Source organism: Ruditapes philippinarum, unplaced genomic scaffold (genome assembly GCF_026571515.1).
Source record: "Ruditapes philippinarum isolate M1 unplaced genomic scaffold, ASM2657151v2 ctg770_1_1_1_1, whole genome shotgun sequence".
Lineage (NCBI taxonomy): Eukaryota > Metazoa > Mollusca > Bivalvia > Venerida > Veneridae > Ruditapes > Ruditapes philippinarum.
In genome coordinates, this window is record NW_026859620.1 from 544,553 (window position 1) to 567,218 (window position 22,666).

The following is a 22,666-nucleotide window of genomic DNA, read 5'->3' on the forward strand; positions in this document are numbered from 1 at the left end:
AAATAATATAAAATCGAAATGTCCTCTCTGTGCTTCCGTACTTTTGTACGGATTCAATGGCTTGTTTTACAATCAACCGCCCATTGTTTTCTCGTTTAGGGCACACGCATTTTTTTTACCTTGGACCATATGCCGCTTTTCATGGAATGGCACTAACGTGTCACATTGAAGATTCCATGATAACCGCCATATGAACACATCTGCGGATGTTTCAAAATTCTAAATTTTACCAGTTCATGTTAAATGTTGAATTCTGTTTTAAGCCGGTGCTAGTACGACAAATATGAAATTTATTGTGTATCCCAGTAGAAACTGTGAGAGCAAGACATACTTTGCAAATATGTATATCCGGTCGCGTATAAATTTATCTTTCTACCTATTTTCTTGCACTATTGTAAAACACATTTCATAATACTACTAGGGAAGAATGAAATATGAGTTAAAGACTTATCCTATATTGACATAACATTTATTATTGAAAAAACAAATAAAGCACGCAGTGAAGCTGAAAGGTAAGTGTTAAAAATCAATTATTTATGTGAGCAAACCGTATAAATGATATACACAAATGATATAACTGAAAAGTAAATAACATCCTTCTGTATAGCAGGGTAAATTTAAGTTGTTCTGTTTATAATAATACAAGTAAGTGTAAATTGTCATAACCACGTGATATATAGGGGTTTTCGTTTGTTTTTATATAGTTTTTACATCACATCAACACACACAAATATAGGTCAAAACCCCACACGTCCAAAAGACCACACCTCTGAATTTTATAGAGTGGACAAAACCCCACACCTAAATTTTATAGAGTGGACAAAACCCCACACCTTCAGTTTTATAGAGTGGACATAACCTCACACCTTCTAATTATTTGTTATAAAATCATACAATTCATATAATTTTGATATTGTTGGAAAAGAACAAAAACAGACTATGAAATAAAGTTTGATATAGTTAATTTATTTAGTTTACATAGTTCCTTTAATCATGCCAATTAATGGTATGTTATATTTTATTTCAATGTGCAATACAATATGATTGAATTATAATAGACTATACAAATATTATAAAAATCAAAGGGTAAGCATTCAAATATTACAAACTGTTATATAAAAATCAAAGGGTAAACATTCATTAATCTTAATTAAGATTAATTATTCAAAGTGTCAACAATGTCACTTATTCTATTGTTAGTCAAAGGTCTAACATATTAGTAATAAAAAGTGTGATGTTATGTCCACTCTACAAAATTGAAAGTGTGGGGTTTTGTCCACTCTATCAAATTTAGGTGTGGGGTTTTGTCCACTCTATAAAATTTTGATGTGTGGGGTTTTGACGTGTGGGGTTTTGTCCGTCTTCCACAATATCATATGGCGACTTCCCAGCTTTACAGGTAGAGGAATACCTCAGGTGCCCCTCCGTGCATTATTTCAGACACGAACGGGAACTTGGTTAGAACCACCGATGCTCCAAAAGCTCGATGAATAGTCTCCTCACATGAAAGAATTCATTGTCTCTAGTGTGATTTTAACCCACGCTAGCGAGGAGCAAATGGTTTGAAGTCAACGACCTTAACCACTCGGCCACGAACGCCCCTATGAAAGTAGGTATGTACCAGGATGTGAATGCTCATAATATGTTTTCATATAAATTATTTGAGTCATATAACAAAAGACATGTAAATGATCAGAAAATGTTTAAACATTTATTTACAACGACTGGTATTTCAATTATTTGGATAAATTTACAAATAAACTTTGTCTCATATACCGCTTGTTTTACCTTATCATCTACAGTACCAATTGAAAGTGTTTTGAAACTAGTGCAAATCTGATTTGAAACAAACGCATATTTAGAAAAGTCATTTGTAAGTTATGGCAATACAAAAAGGTTGCCATGAGCAATTGTAAACAGTCCTACATGCGATATAGCAGTGACGGAAAAGCGAACGGTTACTCCTGCAGGTGTCATTTCCTTTGTATCCAAAACAATTTCAATCCGAGTATCAACTGTTTCCTGCCACTGCACGAGATCTCCTTCCCCTCCTTCTTCAAATCTTGCAGACACTTCATAGTAAAGTGGTTCATTTGATGCAAACACGTTTTTCCAAGATGCTGTAGCAGTTGACGTCGCCTTTACCCAATTTGTATTTATCGGTGAACCTAAAATTAGTATGTTTTACAAATTTCGAATCACATGATTTCTTAAGATCTAAGGATATAGATAGTTACATGTATAAAATCGTTGGGATTCATTTATTTAAAATAAAATATATGAATAAATGTCAAGTAATTTAAAAAAAAAATAAGAAAAAAGGAATGATGCCTATGTGATTTCAATGAGATAAGATGTAAAATAAAGCAATAATATACTAGCAATAATATACTGAGCATATGCGGAAAAAGAATATAACGCGTACAAAACTTTGAGTTAACTGTTAACATAACTTTACATCCCAATAAATTGTGCACTTATATATATACACATATTTACAAACTGACCTGTTAGACTTGGTGGAACTGTGACTAAATGGAATATGCTGGATGTTTTCTGACTGTACATTTTTACTTCATTTATACCAGTTACTGATACAGTGTAGTTTCCATCCATCATGTTCAGTCCTGTGAAACTTCCGTAACTGTAGCCAGAAGATGAACTTTGAACAATTTCGGACGCCGACACTTTATCTCCAACAAGAGCAATCTTAAAAGGAATACAAAGATACCATGATAAGTGTTACAGAACACAGACTTAGTTTATATAAATATCTTATCAGATATTAAATGCATTGATGCATTGTTTCTTCGCATTCTATCATTTATCCTGATGAAGAGCCTTTAAATTGGTTCGAAACCGGTAGATCGACCAGGAAAAATACTCTTCCTCGGTGTTATTATTATTATTACTATTATGTTAAATAAATAAATCGCTTAAATAAAGGAACACAGACGATTAATTTGTTCCATAAAATACCATTTCAATTTTCAATTTTATGTAAATCAATAATTGTCAATCACGTTTCATTTATATCTTAAATGAAACCGTTTTTCACTTTTCATTTTTACAAAGAAAACCTATTAACATTATCTTTAGATTATATAATGACAATAATACTTTACCAAGTAGCTTTGTACGCCATCATCATATTTAAATCCAGTCCACCTGAACCGTATTTCAGTGTTGTTGCCATGGTAATGATCACGTGGCTCGTACTGACTTGATGAAGTTGTCAGTAATTCTAATATGACGTTATCAACGGATGGTGGTTTCTGAACTAGCTTGACACCATCAGATGAGCAGGTGTGTGTTAATCCAGCCCCATTTGTACATCTTACAGTTGCAAACACTCTTTCTTTGGGAAGTCCTAGAAACGTTTTACTTGCGTTCCGTTGATCAGGTTTAATTGTGACAAAACCTTCTATTGATGTATCACCCTTAGAAGTGCCTATGTAAATGAAAACGATTTAATCATTTGGTGTAAAATCTGACTGCAAAACTTTTCATTCTGTATGTTATTACTACAGAAAACAGATAACGAAAAATAATGAAGTGCACAGTGAGTAGTATTATGTAAAATGTCAGATTTTTATATGATATTTATCAGTTAAAAAGTTTTCAAGATATGAATACAATAGCTGATGTATTTATTAAATATAAAACATCTATCTAATACAGTTATGGCCTTTAAAAAAGTACATATCTGTTTTAATATATAACATATAAATCGCTTTAATATGGACTATCAAATCAGCCATTGAAGACGACGGAAATCGACATTTTTCAGCTTGTCTCCTTTTTCCATAATTTGGCCCTGTATTTTAATGAGCAAATTGGCATGCATGCTAAATTCTTATTGTTCTTTAAAATGTTAAGACGGTTACTAAAGTAGACTAGTTTGACTTTTATTTGCAAGTCGCCCAACGTCATAGCATTGGTCTATTGTGGGCTTTTCGAGAAAATCTATTTGAGGGAAAAAACGGTGTATATACCCTGAAAATCTTTTTTTAGAAAAAAGTCAATATACTCTGATATTGACCTGTTAATTTTTACAAGAAGATACTTCTAAGCCAGTGAGAGGAACTATTCATAGATTATATAATAATACAAAATATTTACCTAATGCCCAATAAAAAATGTTTTTTCCCCGACTCAGGACGGGGAAGTCCCAAAGGAAGTCCAAATTTGAGCCTCTTTGAAAACTAAATTTGACCCGTAAAAAAAAAGTTTAGGGTTTTAATTTTACCAGTCCCACCCTTTCCCAAGAAAATTTTCACCAATTTTTACTATATTTTGTAACTCAACCCCTACAAAATTTTTAAAGAAACCAAAAATAGTTTTAGTCTTAAGATATTAAAAAAACAATTTTTCATTTTTACTTAAAAAAGGGAATTTTAAAACGAAGCTAAAACTTTTTAAAAAGATAACAAAAATTGTTTATATTTGTTGCTAAAAAAATATCTTAAAAATTTATGTTTCCATTTACCTTGTACAGGACCATCATTTACAAAATGACATTCAGGTTTTGTCAGGTCGATCATAATTGGATCTGAGTAGCTCACCGTACGTAGTCCTGCAGCATTTATTGCAATAACTGTTATATATACCACAGTGTCGTGTTCCAGTCTAAGTGTGTTGTTACTAGCAAACGTTTGTCGTCCAACATTTACAAATGTTTGTAACTGAGTTCCGCCTTTGACAGTCCCTGATATATAAATATAAAGCAATAATACAGTATGAAAATAATGCTAATGTTTTGTATATTTGGCAGATGCATTGAAAAAAGTCATATGATAATGAGATCAATTAATATAATAAAATATTTGAAAGTTTGGTTATTTTAAACATGATCATTGAAGGTTGAATATAAAGCTGTACATTTAATAAGTTATGTATGAAATACTTAATGATTTATACTAATGTTGAAGTCCGGTTTAAGTATCATAAATAATCCTTGCAACATGAAATATATGACAAGATTTCAGTAAATTACCAATAGCCCACATATATTCAAGTATGTCCGTTTCCAAATCAACGAAAGACCATTCTGCATGAATTGATGACCAATCATGAACGAACACTGTATGAATGTTCACATGTCCGTCTGCCTCGTCTGTTTCATTCGTAGAAACTTCACAAAGTTGAAATTCAATCCCGTCTATAGCAAAAGCGGAATTTGTTTGTACAGTTCCAAATTGTACCATGGATGTGTTTGTATCCAAATGGAAATAGTAAACATGTTTCTGCCATAAGTATGTATCAGTGTTAGGCTTGCTGTACATCATGAACACGTGTCTTTGATCATTTACCTGGGTGTATCCCTCAACAGCTGATAGATGCAATAATTTGTGATGGTATAGTTGAAGTATAGAATATCAGCCTGTATTTGCCATTCATTTTGGTATCAATTTTCTGTGAAATCGAACCCTGTAGGTGTAGTTTTATAGAACCATGATGTGCCATATTTGACTTCTCGAGAGTAACGCAAGTATCTCGAGCCAAATCCCACTGTGATTCTGTTATATTATCACATATTGTAGAATAAGCCTCAAAGTTCAAAATATTTTCAAAAGATGCGTCAGATAAGGATTTGGTTGACATTCAATGCGCTTTTTACTCTAACAGGAGCTGTCGTGTCAATTATTACGCCATTTGAAGACACAAGCTTAGACACGTGTCCTACAACATCACGAGCCCTTACCTCCCCTTGGATAGCGCCACCTGGATTGCAAAATAGTTGTTTACCTTCGATATTTTAAATAAAGTATTTCGACTGTGTTATTCGCATTATGTACCTTTTTTGTAAAGTTGCTATAATTTGTAATGTTTTAGTATAATCGTGCATCACCGGAATGAAGTACTAAGTAATTTTATTTTATCGCAGCACAGTTTTACACTGTTTACACTATGTAACAAAAAATAAAATACACACGTATATAAAAATAATGTGTTAAACAGTTATATTTTTAAAGCTTTACTTTATTTTCTAGCATGTTAAAGAAGATACAAATCGACATAAAGACAAAATGAAACTGTATGTTAGAACACATTAAAACTTGGGCAGGTTTCTCGGAAATGAGGACGGACGGTGACCCCTATTCTCTCGCTTAAAATGTTTCTGTTATCATATGCTAAGAATTGTATCATGCAGCTTTCAATCTTCTAAATCTAATATAAGTATATGTAAATCCAGTATATGCCTTGAAATTTAAAGTATTATGAACAACTATATATAATAATCATATTGCTTTAAGTTAAGTTATAAAGTTACCATGTTTGAGTGGGATATCTGGATAGAATTCTATGTCTGTAACAATCCCAACTGGTGAAAGTGGTTTAATATCACATTCCCCTGGTAAATCGCCCGAGGAAATACAGTATTCATAGTTTTTGATACCAGATTCTGTATCAGAGAAGCCATGCCAGAAAGACTGGACACGGTTGGTGTCGCTTGTGGCGTGTTTGTCCAGTAAAACTAAAATATAAATTTAGACATTTTAAAAACAGTTTAAATGTAAAAAATAATATTAACTAAAGTACATACGGGCATCTTTTATGTACAAAGTAAAACTGTTATTTAATAATCTTACCAAATGTTTAATCAAGGATAAGGCGTGTCCAGATCGCAACCCTTTGTTTATAACCTTTACATGTTTTCCCTTTTCTCTGCATGTCTTAGTATCTGTGTTTATCTATAATTACAGAAATCGGTAAATGAAACTAAAAGACCCCATCTCAATTACTAGAAATTAATTTATATTTGGCCATCGAATGCTTGATTACGTCCATTTTTTTTTTGAAAATACTCATATCTTATTTTCATCTCTAAGTAGACATATACCAAGTCCATCCATGACAATCCCTGGAGATGGTGGTTCTAAATCCAACATAAATCCATCAGATACCTCCGTAGTATGTAAACCAGCTAGATTAAATGCCTGCACTATTGTGTAGTATTTCGTATTTTCTTCGTATCTCAATCCGGTAATGTTATAACTAGTCAAAGGAGGCTGCAAGTTCTTTGTTACTTCATGCAGATCGTGACCTGTAATGTATAACATATAATGCAAACCGTAAAACCAATCTAGCCCTAATCATGAAACATAATTTATAATGACTGGATTCGTAGTTCTTTCTCGAAATGGTCTGAATAGTTGTTTTGCTATCTAGACATAGATGTTTGATGGCAGCAATCCATTGTAATGTTTACTTACATGTACAAATCTAATGAGAATAAAACATAGTTTTTAAAACATTTTAATCACAATTACTTTATTTTCCACTTAGTAATAGGGTATCCACTTATCATTAAAAATTAAGTTTTTGATAAAATATTATTGTGCAATTTACACAACAATGCAACTGTTGTAGCGTATACATTTTTGCAACATATTGTAAGAAAATGCTACGCTTAAGGGCACCCAACCAGTTATCAAAAGCAATATGGTGGTCACAATAAGATGTTGTTTTGACGGTAAATTATCTTCGGACATGATGATATGTATGATTTTTGCATGCATGTTCATAAATTCATTTAAGTAGTAGCAATGAAGAAAAGAGGATATTTGCGTAGCCACGAGTGAGAATACTATTTTTAAAGTTCACGAGATGAAATAAAATTACATCTTACACAACAAACAAACAAACAGATTTTCTTTTTATTTTATGCTTAAGAGCAAGTCTAAATGAAATTTCCTCAATATGAACTTTAATTTTAAAATCTGTTTTCCCCACTGGTAGCCTCATTTTAGTCGACTTACAAGAAGTCTTGAGCTGAAAAATAAGTTCGACAATCAACGTTAAATGGCGAGTATATTATTTATTTCATTCCAAAAATATGAATGATCCCTTGTTTTAAAAACAAAAACAAACAATTCTTGTAGAAGAAAATTCACATTAATCCGACCTTATTTCCGTTACTTAAGGCGAACTTATATTAGACCAGGCTTTGAATAATAAAAGCGGCCGCCATATTTAAAAGTTGTGTATTTCACGGAGGAAAATAATTGTGTGTTTCATTCAGAGGGATATCATTTGGATTTGTTTATCATACATCTTTTTATAAGAAAGGAAACCTATTTGGGGATTGTAACAGGTAATAAATAATTGTTGACAGATGTGTAAACATTCAAAAAGCGGCTACACATTAGGAAAACATGGAATTGATGAAAATGCTGGGTTGTTTACTTATTCCTCGGGCTGATTTTCAAGTTTTCATATTGCATTAGGCAGTTATTACCCGTAGGATACTTTAATATGCCCAAAAGTCATCAAGAGCAGTTTTGCATATGGAAGGAAGTGTATTTTTCAGACTCTAAAAATGAAACAAAAAATTTAGAGATGATACTTGGTGATTGGTAATTTGAATGAATTGAAGTAATTTTTTCTTTGCATTTCTTTTGAAATATAAGTTATTCATCAATTCCAGCTTTGCTTTTCTCTAAACATCCCTGACAATGTCAGAATTGTCAGCAAAAATAAAATTGAGGTACCACATGGGGAAAATCTTAAAAAGATAGTCTCGTAAAATTTAAAAGTTTGTGAAAAATTTAAATTTTGGATAAATTTAAAATTTTTGAAAAGCAAAAAATTTTAAAACCCTCCCTTTAAATTTCCTTTCCGGGGATGGAAAATTATGTACCAAATGATATTTTTTATATTTACCGCCTTTCCAAACTTTCCTGGGTTTTCCCGTCGGCAACGGAAATGGGGTAAATTTCTTGGGAACGAAATAACGTCTTTATTTGACTGGGTTGGGGTTTTTTTTCCTTGACCGCTTTTTTCCCCTTTTTTAAAACGAAAAGGGGGTGGGGAATATTGTAACACCGGTTTAATTTTAAAAAGAAAATTTTCTTTCTTTTATGCTTTAAAAAAACCAAAAAGCGAAAAACCCCAGAATAAAGATGTAGATTCAGATAGCACTGGTCTTCCTGAGATATAATAAAATGATCCGATTAAAAACTTTAAAAAGAAGACACAACGGAATGTGTGCTAGAAATGCAACGCAATATGTGTGACAACATTTCTGTTTTCATTTCAGATGTAATTAGATATTTTTTTCTATTAGTGCTACACTGTGTTTTGTTTTTTGTAAGAAGCATTTATTTATAATCTAATTCATTTAAAGTGTGCGAATCACCGGCATTCGATATACAAGGAATTTTTTTTTTAAACATATATATTCTTTGTGACTGGGAGTTGATACATTTTGTCCTGCTGTTACTCAAAACATTTCTTTACCAGGGTACTTTTGTTAGTTTGAAACGTTATTGTACATGTATACTTGCTTTCCTTTATAATATTATATTCCAATTATATTTCAATTTTACCTCTATCAACTGTGAATACGATACTATTGTCTTGACCTATTTCATGCCATAATTTTTCTTTCACCTTATCAAATACACCAAGTGGAAGATCATCGTCACTTTCGCCTACGCTCCACTCGACCCTTTAACCAATGATAAGAGATTTAATTTAATCATTCTCAGATATTATTCAAATAAAAGGCAGTTATTTAAAAACGACATTGTTGACAATACCGTGGCTCTTCAGTACATCCATATTAAATTTAATTCTGCACAGGACCATTATAAATTAGTAAAACTATGCCCATAATAGAAACTGTGTGTTGATCTTGATTAATTAATACCAACTGTATATAAATATGATGCCTATTGAAATCATATTGTCATGCATAATGCTTAAACAAATCTGCCTGTGTACCTAAAAAATTTGAAATGCCTACAAACAATACCTAACTATTAGTATTGATAATTTCATTGTATATTTAATGATATCAAGAAAATCATACCAAAGAGGACGACTGCCTTTTAGATTTGTGATTTTCCATTTTGCAGCAAGTATACTATTAAATGGTGAATGAAGAGGCTGAAGATTGTTGTCTGGAAATCGTAGATCTAAATAGTCCTCGACTTCAATCACAGTATTATTATTACCTGTGGCAAATGAGAAGATATATTGTCAAACACTGAAAGAACGGCCATTTTTAAAAAAATAAAATCCTTCCTCAGTGAAATCAATGTTCGTTTCGTTAGAAAAACTTCAAAGAATTATGCACATTGATGCACTTTACACCTGTTTCTGAGACGGAAAACGAATGTTTGAAAGAGTCTAGCATAATGGTCTTTTAATTAAACTGCTTGAAATATTCTAAGATCTATAGACAAACATGTGTGGGGAACCAGATCTGTTAGAAACCTAGCCCCGTGTTCACAAAGAAATGGTCAGGGTCACGGTCATTTTTTTTATTTTCAATGTACTATTAAACTTACGTTGATTATATTAGGCTAAAATGATATGGTAAATAAACAATGTGTAAAAATGATGATTTGAATTGGAACAAAGTTACTTAAAAAAATATTGGTTGTAGAAGCGGAGATCAAGTAAAGTGCGCCATTTTGATTTTGAAGTGACAGGTAAATGAAGCAAAGAAATAGTATTATACGATTGGTCAATAGTATTCCGATAATTATCTTAACCAATCAAATCCTTGTATAATATTTAGAGCGGAACAGTATATGCATGCGCTATACATGGCGATAAAAACTGTCACAAGCGGGATCCTTGTGAATTTTTTAATGAATTACGTATGAAGAGGGCTTTTGATTAGTTAAGACTTCGCAGATCGATAGGAAAAGAGTTTGTTTATGGAACATACGTGGAAATTCTAGCCGTTTTTTGTTTATTTCGTAAAAATCGACCAGAAATCGTGTTTGTATACATGAATGGTATGGACGTCGAAAACGACATGAATTGAAAATAATGGCATTTTGCGAAACTTTTCCCAATTTCTTTGCTATTTGAGGGATTTCAATGAAATAAAAAACGTTAGCACTTGGATTGATGCTTTCAGATGGCGACCAGAAAAAAATCACAAGGATCCCGCTTGTGACAGTTTTTTATCGCCATGTATAGCGCATGTATATACTGTTCCGCTCTGAATATTATACAAGGATTTGATTGGTTAAGATAATTATCGGAATACTATTGACCAATCGTATAATACTATTTCTTTGCTTTATTTAGCTGTCACTTCAAAATCAAAATGGCGCAATTTACTTGATCTCCGTTTCTACAACCAATATTTTTTTAAATATTTGCGTACAAAGAGGGCTCTAGTTTAATTTAGACTTCGCAGATTGATAGAAAAACAGTTTGTTTATGAAATTCATGAGGAAAGTTTAGACGTTTTCTGTTTATTTCGAAGAAACCGACCAGCAAACGTGTTTGTATATATGAATAGATTGGACGTCGAAAACGACATGGATTGAAAATATTGGCATTTCGTGAAATTTTTACTCATTTCTTTACTATTTGAAGAATTTTAATGAATTAAAAAGCGTTAACGCTTGGATTGATCCTATAGAATGTCGGCCAGAAAGAAATAACCGTGATCTGGTCGTTTCTTGCAGCAGTGTTCTTGTTTGTTCCGCACGATGTTTTTGTTCCGTTGGGGGCCTTATATCTTTATATACATATATAGACCGATCATGTAAAATATTTGATTATGTGACTAGCGCCTGTGGATTTTATGATATGTAATGGTTGTTTAATGTTAGCCACATTGATAAAAGATGAGTACGTGCAATTTCATAAGTAAGTGTTCCATCAGCATAAATCAAGCAGGCTATTAAAAATAAGAAATGTACATTTTCGCCATTTTTTAAATGCTAGTAATAAACTGTTATTATTGTTTTTAGATTGTAATAATTTTTTTATAAAAGCAGACATTTAATCTAATTTAAAATGTAACCATTATAGTTTTCATTATATGTTTATAACTTTCAAGGATGTCGTTTCTCTAAAACAGAACATATTACAAATCGTGCGTTTTGCCTAAGAAGTGTCTTCTGTTTACAAAATTGTTATTAAAATGTTGCCATTTTTAATGATTTTAAAGGAATTTCTATCCCCTTTCATTAAGCATTGTAGTATGATGAATTATACAAATTCTGGCTTGTGTTGGCTGATAGATTGCCCCCAAGTCAATAATTAAGTTTTCCACCCAATTACTGGGGTTATTGATCGTTTTTCTATTTACAGAAAATGTATATATTTAAGTGTATAGATTCACCAAACAGTCACACATTAGTTCCTGCAGTTTTGTATTCACCAAAGAGCATTGTGCAGCAGTTAAAGGGATTCCTAACAGTAACAGTCATTCAACTGATATTTTCTTCTGGTTTGCTTAATTTTACATACTTATTGTTTGTTCAACTATTCTAGGAAATAATTGTATCACTTTATCTTACTTACCAGATCCACTGATATCTTTACAATGCTTGTTACTGTGACACAGCTTACCATGTGGGGCACACACACAATGACCTTCACAGGAAAAACTGTCACATCGACGTACAAGCTCCATTATCCCTCCAAACAAGAGATTGAATTGCGAATGCACTATTTCACTAGAAAGTCCAACCTGTCATTGTAAAGTTTATATCTTGAAATATCGTTTATAATGAGATCAATAGTAACAACATTAGCAATAACAATACGTAGTATTGTTATATTAAATTTAATAAAGTTAATGTAAAAAATCGATTTTCTGAAAGCAAATATATTTGATAAAATGCACAGTTTTATTTATATTTTATATTTGAATTGAAATATCAAATTTGTATCTGTGTGTCATATACACTTAATGTGATAAGCTCCAGTTCAATCATATTCAGTAAATATATAAGAATAATAATTACGTGATTATTTGCTGAAACACTTATATAAACTGTCATGTTTTGTCTCAGCCTTTGTGTATAAAATTTGAACGTCTGAACCTTTCCGTCTTCATGAAACGTTGCATTCACATCGTGGTTTACAATCATTGGTGTATAAGGTACCTGTACATTTTTAAAGAAAACATTCTTAATGGCATATCGAGATAGAGTAAATACATGGTTATTATTACTTATGACACTACGCATGACGTGCACATTAACAATATAGAGTTTCAAGAGTTTATTTCAAAGTACATTTGGGCAATATGCCCATGCATACACAGTACATATAACAAAGCATACAATACAATCAAATGGTCAATGTCACAACTTTATAAAACATACGTCATTAAGTTACACAGTATTTTTAGCAATCAGAAAACGTTAACTATAAATAGAATATACTATCAACATGTCTCAATTCATATACTGGTAAATAAATACTAAGGACAGATACCATCCTAGCTATTAATAAGAAGTAAATCACAAAACAAAACGAAAGTAAGTGTATGTAAGAAACAGTGATACAGCGTTTGGGACAAACTTTTGATTAACTGTAAAGAATAGTGTTTCGAACATCGAAAGCTTTAAATAAATACATTGATAAGTTTCTAATTTCTATTTCATTTTCTGAATTCATCAATGTAACAAATTTAGGTATATTTGATCTTTTCCAAAAGTGTTTTTTTATATATTTTTTTTTCGTAATTCATTATATAGAGAACATTCTAAAATAAAGTGAAATTCATCTTCCAAAATAAAACAATTTTTACATTTCCTATCATCAAAAGGTATAGCACTAGGTTTATTCCATCTGCCGGTTTCAATCTCGAGTCTATGTGAAGAAACTCTTAGCCGGGACAGAGCAATTCTAAATATTTCAATATTAATACAGTTTAGATACTTTTGAAATTTAAAATCTGCAAATATTACATATGTACGCGCTCTAGTTAAGTTATTTATTTCTGAAAACCAATTTTGGATAAAAACGTCATTTACTCTTATATAAGAGGAACATTCACGACACATTGTGACAGATGCCTAATTCCGGTGACTTCAGAAAATTTATAAGTGGCATATATCTTAAGTCTCTAAGCAATAAAATTAAAGAGTAATGTAATAAGATTCAGTCACAGATATAATTAATAACATCTAACCCTTACATCACACGTATATAGAATTAAGTCTATGCTACTTTATATCTGTTTTTTTTTACTAAATGCCCATTATATCCCAGTATGCTTTTATTTTAATTTCTCAGAAGCTTTTATTTTGGCTATCCTGTTATAGTTTTCAAAATGTTACTCATTGGCCAATAACCAGAACCATCTTGTTTTTCCATCTTGTTTTTTTTTGTTAATTTGTACAGTTACAGTGATTACGTATTTTGTATGAAAGTCAAATGGCTACTTTGTTTACAATTTACTACTTTTATGACAAATAATTTGACATTCAGCGCAACTTTCATCTGGTGACAGACATCTATTTTGCTCTAAAACCATTATCTAAACATAGTAAAAATCATATTTGCCCATTCCTAAAGAAGTCAAAATAAATCGATTCTGAGGCGTAATGTGCTTTTAAACTATTAGATCAAAAGTAAAACAATGCCAATAATAATTATGATAAAAAACTGCATGCATTTGTTTATACGTTATACCTCATTTAAATCATTGCCCTTAAACTGACTACCAAAGTTGACGTTATATGAATGAACATCTGAGTGTAAATCCTCAAAACCGAGCCAAGCAAGATTAATAGATATGGTTGTCCATTTCATCCAATCTTCAGGCTGTCTGTCTAAAGCTGCCGCGTGGTCAGTATTGATGGCGAATGTTCCTGGTCATGTGCAATAAATAAATTCTCTTTTAAGATATGTAGAGGATATTCATTTTTTTTTCTAAATACAGGATTTATTTTCATCGAGTGGTATGAAAATAAATATTTCATGAGTAGCGGTATCGAAAATATATCGTGTTAACCAGTGAAAATACGGAAAATATGTTTCACTGCAATAAAAAATATTTTTTTTTACAGTGAAAATAAGAAAAATATTCATCAATATTTCTAAATATTTCATTTGTAAGTATAATATATATATATATATATATATATATATATATATATATATATATATATATATATATATATATATATATAAATAAATTTGGAGAAAATAAACGTTCATACAGTGCTAAAGTAATAAATACCCAAGTACTTTCGGCGTGTTATGCCTTCATCAGGGGTGTATTACATGTATAATGTGCGCATACACTCGAGCACAAAATCTCAATACGTGTGTACTGTATAGTATCAAAATTGAACTGTTTTGAAAGGTATTTTGTAGATGCAAATATTTTTCACAAACCTATATATATATATATATATATATATATATATATTATATATATATATATTATATATATATATATATATATATATATATATATACTCTTTAGTCAATTATTATATCATTTGTGTTTACTATCCTTTACAAACAACTATAAACTTTCTATATTTATGAATCACATTATCAGATAATAACTTAAACTTAGAGGCATACATTTTTATATACCTGAGTTTACCAATGAGGTATTTTGATACAGAATAAGACAACTTGGTGAATATAAGCCTAACACAACACTTGTTTAATAGGACAAGCAGAGGTAACAGCATTAACAAATATTTCAAAACTAAAGAGCTATATTTCTTATCCAACATTACCTGGTGTGGGTCGAGTGCTATCTACTAGAATATTTGCAAGTATTGATGTTGAACACAGATTAGCACCATTACAGGATATCAGTTTGATGTCGTAAAAACTACCATCGTGGAAGTCAAGGTCAGTGAATGTGTAATCTCTCACAATGCCCTCTACCTGTATCAGATCAAGATATTTTTTTATTTATTTAGTTGAATACATTAACACATATAATAGTTGGATATTATAAATTAAAAAGCATAAAAGTTCCCAAATGATGAAATGATGACAACAAAATTTGAAATAACATACTAATAATTCTTTATTTTGTATTTTATTTTACCATATTTCATATACTAAGCTTAGCTTAGGGAAACTAATTGTCACTCTGTACATACTTTGGTGGAAGACAAATTAAAATCTCCACCCATATGTGAAGATATAGAAAGATGTTGAGATTCAATGAATGACTCTTCATCTTTGACATCCCAATAAACTCTTAGAGTCGTCCTTGACACGGAAGTTCCTGTTTTGATAGTCCCGATTGGTGACATTGTAAGGTTTGTTGTAAAAATTGGCGGAGTATCATCAACAATAAAACCATTCGATGTCGCTTCGACATACATTCCTAAAGGAAAATACATTGTACACATATATCAAATGATATTCAAAATCTGTAAATATTTCATTACCTGTGTCAACTGGTAATGTATTTAGTCTTATAGATATGGAATAACATGCTTTTGAAAACAATATTAGCAATATGGATATAGGAAACAAGAAGCTGCGTTTTTTAGAATATATATCGTTGCATATCAAACATTTCTCTTAAATTTACTAATTTTGAATGTGTTGTTGAAAAAAGACTGACTATTAGTTTAAGATGAGCTCTACCTCATCATTGCAAAGTGGAATAAGTTATAATTTTCTATTCCAAGTCATTCAATAAATTTTAAATATAACTGTTTACAGCCCAAACCTGATATTTAAAAATACGGATCATTTCTGGACAATCTATTTTTGAATGCAAAAATGTAGATATTTGAGTTCACACAGAGAAGATATGTTATGCTTTAAACTCTACACACTTTAAGTAAACACAGAATGTTAATAAAAACTCGCGATGTTTTTATAGAAAAGACCAAATTAACCTCGCAAGTTATAGGGAATGCAGCTTCCCAAACACAGTTTGTGTATTCTCTTATACATGTATTTAGTAAGAATTTTCTACATTTTAATAAATTTCTTTTTATAAAAGTATTTTACTTAAAGATGAACCTAGTATTTGTATATAGAAGATATATATATAAACTATGTAACGAATAGTGTCATTTTTCACCTGCTCGGTTATAAGCGCGCACAGTGCAGAAGATGCGAACTCCTTTAGGTAGAGTCTTTTTATATTCTGAGTGTAGATCAAAAATAAAAGCCTCCTCATGCCTATGAACATCTTTAGCAGGTAGTATATTGTCACCACCTTTTGTTGTCCCTACTCTCCATACATAGTGTGATATATCCGACTGTGGATCAGTAAAACTATCCCACTCACAACCGATATAGTTCCTGGTAAATACATGTATATATAGATATAACTATTCATTGTAACCAACTGAAATAATAGAATATCGAAATCTGTATTGAAATTGAATTATTATATGATTGCTTTAAAACAAAAACGTCGCGTTCAAACAAAGAAACTAGTCATTACTAGTCTTTAGTGGTTATAGCTTTTTAAAAAATCAAAACTCCATTTCATATGAGTTTGATAAAAATGACAACATTGTTTTATGATGCTTCTATTTAAAATTCCTGACCTTGATGCTTGATATTGTAACTCAGTTTCAAATGGTCCGTCTGTCACTATTCCGCGTATTGGTGGAGTTGAATCTACGACAAAGCCATCTGATGTCGCAGATGAACAAAGTCCAGCTGTGTTACACGCCGTTACAGTCACATAATAGTGAAGTCCTTCCGACAGTTGTAGAAATGTGAACTCAATACCTGCAAAAAAGTAAAACAAGCACAAAATAAAAGTTATGATGGATAAGCCATTTTCAAATTGAAATTGCCTCGTTACGTTGTATTGCTTGCAAAAATATTTAATACATTTTATGTACAATTTGCTTTGAATCTTGCTGTATTTTTTTTAATTAAATTTTCGGCATTTGTAATGTCTAAAGAATGACACATAAAATTGCTAATCTTTGTCAAACAACCTTTGCTTTGACGATAAAATAAGATTCTACCTTAAGCAATCAATATGATTTTAAAACTTAATACACCGATGTTGTACCTGTCTTTATACCGATCGATTGTTTTACCAAGACATCTTCACAATCTTTGCAAGACCCTATATTCACAAAATATTCTACCATGGTGCTGTGTGGGTCATGAAAACCTTTCCAATGAGCCTTCAACGTGGAATGATTTTCTATATAATCGACATCAATGCATGTCCCATCTTTTCCAGGTGGACCATCGTACACTTTACCAGGAATTGGTGGTGTTGCTTCTACTGTAAATGCCCAGGATGACGTTGCAGCGTATAAACCAGCTTTGTTATGCGCCTGAAATGCAATTAAACGATAGACAGACCTTTGACTTAAATGTATCAAAATATATTCCTTTTAAAAGCTTTGGAATATATAATAATGACAGTACAGACAGTAAGAATAATATAATGAAAAGAACAATGTTAATGCAGCATTAATTATAATGAGTATTAAAATGAAACTTACGCGATATAGCCGTGGTATTTTCATTACTATAGTCAGTTTCAAGTAGCTTTATTATAGTTATATAAAATATGTTCAGTTATGCTGGCATACAAATGAGGAAAAAATTTCAAATTTGATTAAGCGCAACTTTGAATATGTTTTTATGTATGTAAATCTGGAATAATGGTTACCTTCACAGTTATATAATAAGCATGACCCTCTTTTAATGTCAAAGGCTTGTTTTCCGGTGTTTTTGCACACTCTTCTTCTGTACCATCAAATGAAAATTTGTCGTCAAAGCCGGGATGTGTACCTACTCCCCAACTATAATGTGATATTCCGCTTTCCGAGTCAACAAAAACATTTGTCCAACTAAAACCATTATTTAAGTTTGTTGTGAAAGCATTCATGTATTAAACAATAACACTTTACATCGACATAGTTAATACACCAATGCCAAAATCATCAAATACATAATTATTGATAATAAAGTGCATTTTGTTCGTTCGAATTTAAATTGAAATAAACAATGTTGTCACTAAACAAATTGATTCAATGATTCAAAATGGTTATAACCACAATGTGAGATGAAATTATTAATCATAAATGAAACGTATATTAGGTGTGACCGTGGCCGAGTGGTTAAGGTCGTTGACTTCAAACCACTGGCTAATCACAGCTGCACATGGGTTCGAATTCCGCAATTTACTTTGACATATCTTGTCAGGAAGCTATCCAGCTAGCTTTCGGAACGTAGGTGCCCATTTATCCCTGAAATAATGCAGGCCTTCTTTCACCAGTAAAGTTCAAAAGTCGCAATGCCACCTATACTGTATTGATAAGATGTCTAACCAAAGCAAAAATTATGCACAACTGAAATATGGATTCCGACGTACCAAGCTTCTACATAATCTGTGTCAGAGATATGCCTTGATGGTAATGTTATTGTTCCGTTTAATAATTGTGGTGGTGTTGTGTCTATCTTGATACCGTCTGACTTCGAATTCGAAAACTGTCCCGTAAAGTCGTAAGCTTTAACAAACATAAATCAAACAGGTTATGTTATATTCATCATGCATAGTGTTTACACGAAGGCTTGAAGAATGCAGCGATTAAACAATAGTTTTGCATTATAATATATACCTGCCAGAATGTATACAAAATAAATTTTGAAAATGCGTCGCCTGTCTGAATGATTTCGATGTTTCATCAACCATGCAATCTAGCTTTTATTTAAGACAGACTTAAGGACTTTTAGAAATAAATATTACTTTTTGACAAAAATCTTTCACAAACGTTTAGTCGACATTCTCATTAGTTTGGTCTGGTGTATTTCGTATTACAAAGGTATACGTATATAAGTAGTTTGGTATTGAAATAGTATAAACATCAGTGTAAGAAATAGACATATGCTATATCATTTTTCATGAAGATGTAGACATAACATCATTTTGTTGACATTTTAAACGTCTAAAACATATTCAATATCTTAAGGTATTACCCATAACTGTAGCAAAGTACGTGTGTCCATTTTGTAGCTTAAGATCATGGAATGTCCAATGATTTGTTAGTCCAACATCTGTGAACGGTTTAATGTCTACACCACCAGAGGTAGTTCCTAAAATGTAATGAAACTTATCAGAGCAAACAAAAGTTTAGTATTTCAACCACATAACTAAGTTCACTATATATGTGCCCATGTAGCTTCAAATCCTGTCAGGGGCTTTAGATTATTTCATGTGAGGAAGCTATCCAGCTAGTTTACGGAACGTCAGTGGTTCTATTCAGGTGCCCGCTCGTGCCTGAAATAATGCACATGAGCTTTTATTCCATGGTGCACCAGTAAAGCTGAAAAGGTACCATATGCCCTCTAATGTGTTGGTGCAACTTAAATATAAAATAAAACTCCAAAACCTATGTTTGTGAAAGACTAAGTTTTTCTGTGTAAAATGTTTTAATGAAGTGTGCACGTGACCATTCTCTTAAGGATTATGAAAGAAAATAAGAATGTAAGGATGTATGCCGTTATTAATTATTTTGCTTTTAAGGCCATAGAGATTATTAAATTAACGTTAAATGTTAATAAAACAACACACAGCATAGTCGTAGAAATAAAATCTATGAATAATTAATCGGTGAAATTCGGTATAGTTTCACTCAGCAAGGTATGTGATTAATTGGAATCTTTTAGTCTTTTCAGAGATAAAATATAAATGGATTCCTGAACAACTACAAAATTAATCAAAGCACTGAATGTACTGATGGGGAGGCTATGACAGAATGTTTCAGACTTATAGTTTCTTTTCTTTTTGTTAAAATGTGCTGTTAAATAAGAAGATATGCACATTGCGCCATTTATCGTTCAGCCATTCATATAAATGGTTAATATGGTTGACTATTCATTTTGTTAATATTCCAGAACATTTCATTGAGGTCTACATTCGGATTGTTAAAGAAAAACCTAAAAACCATTTATAAATGACATACCAGCAGGTATGACGACTGTTCATTATAAGATCATATAATACCATTTTACAACTGACGGTTCCTTATCAAAAAATATTCCTAGGATGTTCATCATAAATACTTTATGTCATTTTAATATCATTGAATGATAATAACAACTGCAATTAAGCAACATTTTAATTGAACATAAAAATTATACATATTTACATGTACCATAATTGAGATCAATAAGACACTGTCTTGTGATGAGTATTAATATTCATGCTCTACGGACAGAAAGTTGTCTTTCCCGAAGCAAATCTCGAATAAAATCACGTTTCAGAAAAATTATTCCCATTTCATTACTCGTCGCTGACTTTGACGGTTTCGGATAATATTAAAGCTAAATATTTCTTGAAAAAAATACATTTCTGCAAAGCTTATTCAAAATTGAATCAAAACCTAGTGAAAATTGATCAGGAAGTTAAATATCTTCTTTTTTTATCTTCTTTTTTTTACCGCCAACACTCAACCAACTTATGGATTTGAAACCTCAGCTAGCTTGAAAATATATACTGCGGAAAATCTGTTTGTTAACAGAGGGTGTGCGGTTATTACGTTTGGGTTTTCCTTGTCGGCCATTTCCCGCAAATAGATGAGAACATCGAAGCGTCAGTGCTAATGAATGGTGTTATAAATAGCGTGTTTTGGAGGTTTTTTGTTGAAATTTCTCCAAATCCCTCCAGAGGTATGCACGTCGCGGAGAAGGCACACGGCAAGGTCAAGGTCAAGTCATCTCAAAGTACCAGAGGTGATTGGTTGACCTGTCGTAACTTACTCTGGAGGTTTGACGCTAATGAATGCCGTTTTTGTTGTCGTCAGTCCAGGAAGTTGATGCCTTGACAATACTGTCGTCTCCTTTACCACTAACGAACGAAGAAAGGGCTTACCAGGGGAAGATTCTGCTTGAAAAAGACGTCGCCCGATGCTATAATCTCGGACATATGGTTATTCCGGTGCCGAGAATGAATGAACTTAAAACACACACTCCTTGTTGAAAACAAAACAATAAAACAACAACATATTTTTCTGTAGTAATTTTTTCAAGTGTTGTAAAATGAAAACGAAATTCGTCTTATGCCGCCAATTCTTTTTAGAACACAAACATATAAGTTCTTTTTATTTGATTTATTCAAATAAACATTAATCACTTCAGCGCGCGCAAATATCATTTTCAAATTAAAATTTCGTATGGTATGTTGATGAATTTCCCATGCTCGACTGTAAGTCATTCGTATATATATGCGTTTTTTTATGTTTTGTTTTTAAAGTTTCTTATTCTTTAATATTTTTATGTATCTCATAATCTGTATTGAAAATTTTATCACACACGAACTATCAAATTATGATTCGTTGCCCTAGAATTGAATAAACTTTCTAATTACACAATACGGGGTCATTCATTTGATTGAAGACTGATCTTTGCGTCTTTCTCTGAAATAATTATTTCCTTGTTAAAACATATTTGACCACATATTTCTGTCATTTAACTGTTCACTTAACTTCCGATTTTTGTTGTACCGAAACACATGTTTCTATTTGTGTTTTCTATTCGAATCTATAATCAGTTTAATGGGATCACCACCGGGTAAACGACTACTAGGTACTTTTGGTCATGTTTTTTACCCCAAATATTTGAATGTTTTCTATTGGGATTAAAATGAGCGTAGATAACTAAACTGCTGGTTGTATAAATCCCTGACCTGTCTAATTCTAATTATGAGATTAGTGGATATATTAAGACTTTCACTACAAAATATTCCTAAACAAAAGAGCACATGTTTAAATTTATTCCTTTACAAATAAAAGATCAGAGTAGGGATCTGTCAATTGCCAGACATATTTTTAAAAAAAGATACTTTTATGTTAAAAGTTTGATTAATGAATTATGTAAGATGAAAATATAAGTATTGCTTGTTTTTTTTTTTTTTGCTAATATTAAATGTAATCTTTTGTGGTGAAATTTTGTCGGAGGGTCCTTACGGATTTTGTAGTTT

General features: G+C 31.5%; 3 protein-coding genes across 3 annotated transcripts in view; all 3 read right to left on the reverse strand.

Moving 5' to 3' along the window:
• Window positions 1–1,698: 1,698 nt before the first annotated feature.
• On the reverse strand, window positions 1,699–5,285 carry LOC132757270 (uncharacterized). The gene is made up of 5 exons (XM_060748522.1): window positions 4,997–5,285; window positions 4,490–4,708; window positions 3,126–3,451; window positions 2,508–2,709; window positions 1,699–2,168 (listed from the first exon to the last, which is right to left on the reverse strand). The coding sequence occupies exons 1-5, from the start codon at window positions 5,283–5,285 to the stop codon at window positions 1,879–1,881; spliced, it is 1,326 nt and encodes a 441-aa protein (XP_060604505.1). The 3' UTR covers window positions 1,699–1,878.
• Window positions 4,491–7,079, reverse strand: LOC132757277 (uncharacterized). Its single transcript, XM_060748528.1, has 4 exons — window positions 6,845–7,079; window positions 6,275–6,478; window positions 4,997–5,724; window positions 4,491–4,708 (listed from the first exon to the last, which is right to left on the reverse strand). The coding sequence occupies exons 1-3, from the start codon at window positions 7,062–7,064 to the stop codon at window positions 5,582–5,584; spliced, it is 567 nt and encodes a 188-aa protein (XP_060604511.1). The 5' UTR covers window positions 7,065–7,079; the 3' UTR covers window positions 4,491–4,708; window positions 4,997–5,581.
• Window positions 7,080–9,315: 2,236 nt separating this feature from the next.
• Window positions 9,316–22,666, reverse strand: part of LOC132757271 (uncharacterized) — a 63,798-nt gene continuing 50,447 nt past the window's right edge. Inside the window, exons 31-43 of the mRNA XM_060748523.1 lie at window positions 19,666–19,798; window positions 19,061–19,196; window positions 18,356–18,536; window positions 17,730–18,014; window positions 17,262–17,533; window positions 16,787–17,010; window positions 15,846–16,075; window positions 15,471–15,624; window positions 14,407–14,585; window positions 12,729–12,869; window positions 12,283–12,451; window positions 9,818–9,962; window positions 9,316–9,454 (exon numbers count right to left, since the gene is read on the reverse strand). Coding sequence (XP_060604506.1) covers window positions 9,316–9,454; window positions 9,818–9,962; window positions 12,283–12,451; window positions 12,729–12,869; window positions 14,407–14,585; window positions 15,471–15,624; window positions 15,846–16,075; window positions 16,787–17,010; window positions 17,262–17,533; window positions 17,730–18,014; window positions 18,356–18,536; window positions 19,061–19,196; window positions 19,666–19,798 — 2,388 coding nt within the window. The remainder of the gene's footprint in view (window positions 9,455–9,817; window positions 9,963–12,282; window positions 12,452–12,728; window positions 12,870–14,406; window positions 14,586–15,470; window positions 15,625–15,845; window positions 16,076–16,786; window positions 17,011–17,261; window positions 17,534–17,729; window positions 18,015–18,355; window positions 18,537–19,060; window positions 19,197–19,665; window positions 19,799–22,666) is intronic.

Coding starts and splice junctions, on each gene's coding strand:
- LOC132757270 (XM_060748522.1), bottom strand. CDS start 5,285: ATGTACAGCAAGCCTAACACTGATACATACTTATGGCAGAAACATGTT. Junction 2,710..3,125: donor ATGGCGTACAAAGCTACTTG/GTAAAGTATTAT, acceptor ATTCCTTTTAAG/ATTGCTCTTGTTGGAGATAA. Junction 2,169..2,507: donor AGTTCCACCAAGTCTAACAG/GTCAGTTTGTAA, acceptor TACTAATTTTAG/GTTCACCGATAAATACAAAT.
- LOC132757277 (XM_060748528.1), bottom strand. CDS start 7,064: ATGTTATACATTACAGGTCACGATCTGCATGAAGTAACAAAGAACTTG. Junction 6,479..6,844: donor GATTGTCATGGATGGACTTG/GTATATGTCTAC, acceptor TTTATATTTTAG/TTTTACTGGACAAACACGCC. Junction 5,725..6,274: donor AGATATCCCACTCAAACATG/GTAACTTTATAA, acceptor TTTGCAATCCAG/GTGGCGCTATCCAAGGGGAG.